The sequence below is a fragment of the Microtus ochrogaster genome, unplaced genomic scaffold, assembly GCF_000317375.1.
Source record: "Microtus ochrogaster isolate Prairie Vole_2 unplaced genomic scaffold, MicOch1.0 UNK4, whole genome shotgun sequence".
Taxonomy (NCBI): domain Eukaryota; kingdom Metazoa; phylum Chordata; class Mammalia; order Rodentia; family Cricetidae; genus Microtus; species Microtus ochrogaster.
Window position 1 is genome coordinate 8124224 of NW_004949102.1, and position 8943 is coordinate 8133166.

The 8943-nt window shown below is 36.4% G+C and overlaps 1 protein-coding gene across 3 annotated transcripts in view; it reads left to right on the plus strand.

Annotated features, from left to right (window-relative positions):
- Mkln1 (muskelin 1) overlaps positions 1–8943 on the plus strand; it is a 121235-nt gene that overhangs the window by 78005 nt on the left and 34287 nt on the right. For all 3 annotated transcript variants that reach the window (XM_005365794.3, XM_026788555.1, XM_026788556.1), the window contains one exon: positions 3635–3847. In XM_005365794.3, coding sequence (XP_005365851.1) covers positions 3635–3847 — 213 coding nt within the window. The remainder of the gene's footprint in view (positions 1–3634; positions 3848–8943) is intronic.

An 8943-nucleotide genomic window follows, 5' to 3' on the forward strand; every position in this document is an offset into this window, starting at 1 on the left:
ACTAGCTCTGTAGACCAGGCTGGTCTCGAACTCACAGAGATCCGCCTGCCTCTGCCTCCCGAGTGCTGTGATTAAAGGTGTGCGCCACCATCGCCCGGCTAGAAATATTTTTTAATATCTATCAATTTACAAAAACAGTTTTACATATTTTTGTTAAGATAACTGTTTTTAAAAAAAGCATTTTTTTAGATTTTTAGAGATACATTTAATGACTGGGTTAGTCAAGGACAGCTAGATTCTTATTTATATATTTACTCTCTTAGGACATGTTTTACATGAAAAAAATGAAGAAAATTGGACCACTTATAGATGTACCTAGGGCAAGAGGATAGATCTTTAGCACCAATTCCAGACAGCTGTGTATTGCTTTATTTGAGCTCATGTCCCAAATAGCCATGTTTTTTTTATGGTAGCTTGTCATGTGGACCATATTACATGTTCTTTGTACCTGCTGTACTAAAATTCATTGGCCTGTTTGTTCATTGAATGGATTTTTTAAAGCCTGTATATGCTTTTTCACTTACGTTTTGGTTATTTGAAAAATATTGAGTCACTTCTAAATAAATGTTGGCATATTTTATTATATGCTATCCCAAAATATATTTGTTCACATCATGATCAGTTTCCATAGAAAGGTCTTTGAACATTGAGAAGATGTCAAGATCAATGGCAGTTTTCCACAATTCTGATTATTTCTTTAAAAGGTGTATTATTATATCATTGGCAACAGATTTTTTTTCCATTTTACTTCAGTTTTCATATGCTTCTCTTACTTTGAGAAAATGTCTTTCTTAATCATAATTTCTGAATAAGTATACTATTTGAATGAATATTTGTTGTTCTTTTCTGAGACAGGGTCTCACTAATGTAGCTGTGGCTGTCCTGGAACTCACTATGTAGACCCATCTGGCCTCAAACTCAAAGAAATCTGCTTGCATCTGCTTCCTTCAGTGCTGGGATTAATGGCATATGCTACTATGCCCAACTGAATAAGATACTTTGATTAGTTATAATTGTTCTAATATAGACCATGAGAAAAAAAACCTCTGTATGAACTTAGAACTCCAAAAACTACACTCAATGCTTTTTGAAACAACCATTCTACATAAAATGGCCTTGTTTTATACTTTTAAAGTCACGGTGTTTGATGTAATAGAAAGTAGTGGAAATAGTTGAGTCACATCTAGTTCTGCGTTCAGACTTTTAGTGTCAGAAAGTCATGTGGCCCCTGGGAACTTTGAGAATGAAGAGACAAATGTTTAAGTATTTTCTTGGAAAGAACTTTGACCTTATAGACTGTCTGAAAACCCCAGAGAGAGGCATTCATTTGTGCTATGCCATTTTACTAAATCCACTTACTATAGTGGATGTGTGTGACTGGAGAACTCATTTACTCCTTCTCTTCGTTTCCTCATGACCTCTGTTGTTTTCTAATGTCTTTCCATTTCACCAAGTTGACCCGGCGGAGCACTGGTAAATAGAGTTGGTGAGAATAAACATTCTTGACTCAGAACTTAGATGTAGAACATTTATATATTACTATTGAATAAATGTACTATTTGGATATTTGTTGTTGTTTTATGAGACAGAATCTCACTAATGTAGCTTCGTGTTGTCGTCATCTTCTATCAGATTGAAGCATTTTTTTCTATTCCTGCTTTGCTTTGATTTTTTTTTTTATCATGAACATGTATTGAACCATGTCAGAACTTCCTTCTGTATTGCTATTAGAAGTGAAATAGAACAAAGTTCAAATTGGAGTTTTTCTTTATGAGTTCTGAAATTTTTGTCTAAAATTAGTAATATTTTGGGCTGGAGAGATGGCTCAGCCGTTAAAGGCTGGGCTCACAACTATAAATAAAATTAGTAATATTTTTTATATGGATGCTTGATAAAAATTTACCAAGACAGATATCTGAGTCTGTTGTTATAGGGAGATTTTGAATGATAAATTCACTTTTTAGATGGAAGGACTTTGCATTTTTGTGTCACGTCTCATAACATTTGATAGGTTATATTTTCTTAAAGACTGTGGCCATTTTATCTGCATATTTTATTTGCCAAATTTTATGTACACTTTTAACTGTTGTCAAATTATACATGTTTTTCTTAATAAACATTATTTTCCTTGTAATTCCTGTTATTCTTCAGTGATATCTCTGGGTTTATTTTTGATGTTCGTCGAATTTTCTCTTCCTTTGAAAAAAATTAACATATTCTAGTTCTCGTTTTCTATTATCTGTTATCTTCATTTTTAATTTTTGTTCTCTCTAGGGTATAATTTACTTGTCATTTTAATGGTATTAGTGCTTTGACTGAAGCAAGAGGTGCTGTCTCTAATTTAAAAATTAAATTTCATACTAATGGGAATATGGCATAGGCTTACTGTATATAACTCCATCGTTTTTTTGAGATTACCTAATAATGGAATAAACCTTTCCATAAATAATATTTCTACCTTATCTATGAAATCTTATTAAAAAAAACCTTAAAACTTAAGTATTAGAATAATTTGTGTGAATATGAAAGCACAGATTACACTCAGCTTATTTTCTTTATTGCTATTACTAATGTGAAGCCTTTTTCCTGTGTAATATTCCCACAATTAATCAAATTATTTGTATTATGTTGCTCCCTGTATGATATTGCTATTTTGTGTTCTGTTTTGCTCCAGGACCTTATAGTGGTTTTTTTTTATTTCCTGCAGATTACACCCAGTCTCCTGGTAGCCGTTCAGCAGGCTTCCTATTTCTCGTCATCTCAGTCATGAGCATATAAATTTTATTAGCAGTTAGATTTTTGCTTATTTCTCTCTTCTGAAGAAAAAAACCAATTGCCTGTTGAAGTGAAAAGAACAGGGTTTTTATAGTGTTTTAAAATCTGGTTACAGTGGGGCTTAGATGTCATTATCACTTCTTCGTTTTCTAACTCTAGACAAGTAGTTTAGACTGTGAAGTAGTGATAATGAGTTCCTTATATATAGAGTTTTTATAAGGATTCAGTGAACACATCTATCCACAATAATGTAAACAGGATTTAGCAAGTGTATAGGTTGGCTTTTGTCAACTTGACATAAACGTAGACATTTGGCAAGAGGAGATCTTAACTGAGAAAATGTGCTGGCAAGTTTTATATCAGCTTGAAACAAGCTATAGTCATTTGGTGAATAACAGTCAAACCAAGGCAGGTGATGTTAGCCTCAGGCCTACACACACGTGCACACACCTTATACATACATAGACCATACATGTACATTCTTTAAACTTCTTTTTTTTTTTGTTCACAATACTTTTAAAGATCCAGTACGCCTTAAAGAAGATTTTTGATAGGGAATTGGACTGTGTTCATGTATATGTATATGATACAGTGGATCATACAAGGATATGTATATGATGTTATAACAAGTGCCAGAGAGTATAAAATAGTTCATATTTTTTTCCTGGCAGATTTAAAGCATGTCTAGGGTAAAGTTTGTGTCTCCTACTGCTTCTTTTGCTTTTCTTTAGAGATTTATTATAAGTTTAATGATAGACCCACATCAATTGCTTATGAGTTTTAATGAAATATAACAGAAGAGAACATTTCTGCTCTTTGCTTTTGACACTCCTTTTTCTTTCCACCCTTCTTTCTCCAGAATGGTCCCAGTGCCAGGTCGTGTCATAAAATGTGCATTGACATTCAACGGAGGCAAATCTACACGTTGGGCCGTTACTTGGATTCCTCTGTGAGGAACAGCAAGTCTCTGAAAAGTGACTTCTACCGTTATGACATTGACACCAATACCTGGATGTTGCTAAGTGAAGACACTGCTGCTGATGGTGGACCAAAACTGGTGTTTGACCATCAGGTTGGATGCAGTTAAATGATGGTAGAATTAACTAGTGTTGAGTAATTTTTGCTCTTAGAAGTCTACTTTAGAGTTTTTATGGTGTTAGCTAACTGATGACACTATTGGTCGGTAAAAAGATAATTATTTCAGGAAGTGTAAGGTTATTATTACATTTTTTATTTTTGGTATAGGATAAATATTAAGCTGTTAATAGTTATAGAATTGTTAACCTATTTAAAACTTTAGTATATAGCAAATAGATGAAGCAATATTAGGAAAAACAAGTTTAGAGGTTTAAAATATATATAAACTATAACAGTTACAATTTACCCTGTTAATATTTTTTATTCTGTTTCCCTGAAATTTAAAATCATTTGCTAATAAGTTTAAAATCTAGAGTTAGACTAAAATATACTTTGTCTTATTTGTAATCAGAAATTTAATACGAAGCTATGTAAAATTTGATACATTCTAGATTAAGTTGAAACTCAGCATGTAATGGTATTATGGACAAGACAATTGTTTCTTCATCATCCCTATCATAGTCAAAGACAACAGTAACTGCTTTGTTGTTCACATAGAAAGTTTTATTCATTTGACCTGTTTACAACAGTTTTCAGCCTGTGGGAGAGATAAGATCTGTTTCACTTTATCAGCTGGCATTGTGATAGAGCTGTGCTGCTTTCCAGCTTTGGCCTAAAGTCTTACATTGCAGCTGAGACCCAGGCCTTTACGTATTGTTTCTTTATAGAATGTTTTGCTTTGCTTTGAAATGATCCTATTTTCATGTTTTTGTTAATACATGACTGGTATAAAAGAATGATGAACTATATCCATCAAGTACTGTAGGTGAAAAATAAAAATGTTAGGATCCTGTGGTTGAGTTTGGAACTTGTACAGGGTCTTTATGGCTGAGTTTCCAAAGCCATTCTTCCTGGCATCCTGTGTTGTTCTGGGAAAAAGAAGTTCAAGAAGTTAGGCTGATTCTGATCATCTAAGAACAGAATGCCAGCACATGATATTGTTAGGGAACAGTTTATTGTTTTGATCAAAAATGTTAATATTTTACCAAAAAATACTGAATTTTGCAAAAAATTACTTGTATGGGTTTGAAAATAGGAGAGCTATGGCATAGTCTGGCCATAGCTTACAGTTGTGTATAGCATCTGTTTGTCTTGAGTTTGAGAAAAAGGATGCTCCTTGGATTATTATGCTACTATTAAATAAATAATGCTAAGTTTTCAACTGGTCACTTGGTATAAGAGAACCAGGGAGATGGAGAAATCAGAATTTGGTCCTAAGTCAGCCAAACAATTATACTTTTATGATGCTGAGCAGGCAGCACCTGTCTAAGCCTCCAGTGTACATTTGATTTCATGTAAATAAAGCTGCAAGTTAGAACTTATTAACTTGTGTTCATGACACTCCAAACATTATTTGTAGTGCCATGATGTTTTAGGGTTTCATACTTAACATTCAAAATGTAGAAGAATGAGGGTAAGATAAAGACACATTTAAAAATTATTTTTTCCAGCCGGGCGGTGGTGGCGCACGCTTTTAATCCCAGCACTCGGGAGGCAGAGGCAGGCGGATCTCTGTGAGTTTGAGACCAGCCTGGTCTACAAGAGCTAGTTCCAGGACAGGCTCCAAAACCACAGAGAAACCTTGTCTGGGGAAAAAAAATTATTTTTTCCATTTTGAATATTAACCTTAAAGGAATTGAAATTAAAAGACCTGAATTTCTAGTGAACATGGCAGGTTAGCTCTCAGACTTCCCATGTTGTTGTTTTGCTTAGTTTTCAAGAACAGCAAGAATTCCAACAGAAAGGTTTTTAAAAGCCATATGTAATTCACATGTCCAGAAAAACTGGGAGCCAGAGAAAGGTCGTAATACCCCTAAGTTTAATTTTAAAAAACAGAAAAACCTGGTACATGTGCTAAAGCCCATACTGTGTAGTGACGACACTTGAGATATGGGGGGAAATCCTGCAGTGGTACAGCAGAATCCTAAGTGGCAAGAACAGAGCAGTAACAGGGGAGGCAGAGCATTAACCTGTAGCAGTGTCAGAAAGCCCAACAGGTTTAAGAGAGCAGTGTGTTCTAAAAAGAAAACATACTTTGATAGGTGGGGACACTAGCTTCCTTTGCAGTAGTCAGTGAGCTAGGGAAATTCAAATCTTGAGAACCAGTCAGTGAGATGGTTTGTTGGGTAAAGGTGCTTGTTGCCAAGTTTGGTCTCTAGCATCCACAGCATGAAAGGAAATAACTGACTCCTGCAAGTTATTCTCTGACATCTATATGCACACTGGAACATGCATGCCCACATCCAGGTATATAAGCATGTGCATACAGAATCAAAATAGACAACTGTAATTTTAAAAAGACACCTTGGGATAGACCTTCGGTAAACCAGATGAGATCTTAAAATTAGACAAGACATGGCTTTACAGAAACACACCTCTGTTCAGCTGCACCAGGGCCCCTAAACACTACTGTCCCTCTCCATAGAACTCTGCAAACTATTGGGGCCAAGGAAAACCAACTCACTTATATGTGAAAAATTATAAACAGTAACCAGCCAACACCAGGTCTTTAGAAAACTACTTTAAAGGAAATAGTAGAGGGGAAAGTACTTTCCTTCATACAAAAGTGGATAAGAATTGCTTTTCAGCATTCTAACAGTTTAACGATATACTGAAGCTTGACACTGAAGAGAACTATAAAGTATAAATTGAACAATACAGACGTGATCACTAAATGATAAGAGTAGGTGAAAGAAACTAACTTAGGAAAGAAATGAGGGCTGATGAAATAGCTCAGTGGGTGAATGGGCTTGTGGCTCAAGCTTGCCAGCCAGCTACCTCTAAAGCATATGAATAAAACTAAATTTAAAACATTATTTTTAGTCAGACAGAGTTATTAATCCACTTAGAACTAAAAGGAGACTGTTTGTATATCTACTTTTGCTGTTGTTTTGGCTTTCTATCACTGTGATAAAATATCTGAGGCACTTATAAAGAGAAAAGACCAGCCGGGAGGTGGTGGTGTACGTCTTTTTAATCCCAGCACTTGGGAGGCAGACTCAGGCGGATCTTTGTGTTGTAATAGGAGCGGAGGGGCTGTGACACTCCCACATCATCTTTGTGAGTTCAAGGTCAACCTGGTCTACAGAAGCTAGTTCCAGGATAGACTCCAAAGCTACAGAAAAACCCTGTCTCGAAAAATAAGCACACACAACAAAAACAAAACAAAAATAAAGAAAAAGAAAATTGTATTTTGGTTCATAGTTGTAAAGAGTCTAAGGTCAGGTGGCACTATTGCTTTGAGATTATGGTAAGGGCACACATTAGTACAGTCATGTGTCAGAACCAGACTACTTATGTGAACAGGTGCACAGAAGAGAAGGGCAGGCTGAGTCTCACAGTCTTTGCATTCACAGTCTTAATGGTCTAATGATCTTCCAGAGGCCACACCGCTGAAAGTCTACAGCATCTGTCAGTAGTGCCACCATGGTGCCACCCTATGACCACATTCACCTTTGTGTGACTGCAGCGAGTGCCAGGAGACAAGAGAGCAGCATGCTAAAAGGTGTTCAAGGAAAGATAGTGTGAACCAGATTTTCAAGATCTGACCAAACTGCCCTTTAAATATGAACACTTTTAGAAATTACTAGGGCCAGGAGTTGCTGGCGCATGCCTTTAATCCCAGTATTCAGGAGATAGAGGCAGGCTGATCTCTGTGAGTTCAAGGCCAACCTGGTCCAAATAGTGAGTTCCAGGACAGTCAGGGCTACACAGAGAAACCCTGTCTTGAAAAACAAGACAAAAAAATTGAAGATCTCAGTGTCTTGGCCTCCTTTCTGGACCAAATAATTGACAGGGCAAAAACATACTTTCAGTGACCTCCTCACAAGGATCTGCAGGGAGGAGAGCACATTAGACACGTGCTGAGCAGCAGCAGCAGTGCAGGGAGATTGGCTTTCCTGAAGGTACATCAGCTCCCACCAGGAGAAATCAGGATTTGGCTTAATATTGCAAAGCCTGAGATGTAAAAGCCCAGAAGACTTTATGCCCTGAACAAATATTAAGTTATGCATTAGGTACCAAGTAACAGGGGATCCTCTAGTTCGATAAAGTATAATTTATAAAATGTAGAAAAAGAAAATTAGGCCATCTACTGTTTATTGGGCTTTAGGAATTATGTAACCTGAAAGAGTAGATAAATAGTTTTCCAGTTTTTAAATCAGTTAGGGTTTTTTGTTTATTTGTGGTTTTTTGAGACAGGTTCTCATTTTGTAGCCCTAACTGTCCTGAAACTCACTGTGAAGACCAGCAAACTCAAAGAATTTGCCTTAGCCTCCTGAGTGCTGAAATTAAAGGCATGTGCCATTACACCCACTAGTCTTTCAAATCGATGTCCAAATTTTTATGAAAATCACCATTTGTCAAAAGTTTTTATAACCATTTTTTAGACATTAAAAACTATAAAACAGAGCCTGGAAATGGCTGAACAGTTAAGAGCATGTGCTACTGTTGCAGAGGATCCACGTTCAGTTTCGAGCCCCATGCCCAATGTCTTACAACTACCTGTAACCTCCAGGGGATCTGACACCTTCTTTTGAGCTGCTGGGGCACCTTGTGTACATGTGCAGATGCGCATGCATAGACAGGCACACATATGCATGATTTAAAATAAAGTAAATGCTTAAAGTATAGAATAAAAAATTAAACAAAAATAAAAAATGAAGAACTTTAAACTGGGTAAACAGCATTAAGATGCCGAGAGTGATTAAAATTTGTTGATAATTGACCCTTATTAAGAAATAAACAGACCGACCCTTATTAAGAAATAAACAGACCAAGAGGTGGTGGCACACACCTTTAATCTCAGCACCCAGGAGTCAGAGAGGCGCTGATACCTGTGAATTCAAGGCCAGCCTGGTCTACAAAATGAGTTCCAGGATAGCCAAGACTGCTACTCAGAGAAATCCTGTCTCGGAAAAACAAACAAATAAAAAACTAGCCGGGCGGTGGTGGCGCACGCCTTTAATCCCAGCACTTGGGAGGCAGAGGCAGGCAGATCTCTGTGAGTTCGAGACCAGCCTGGTCTACAAG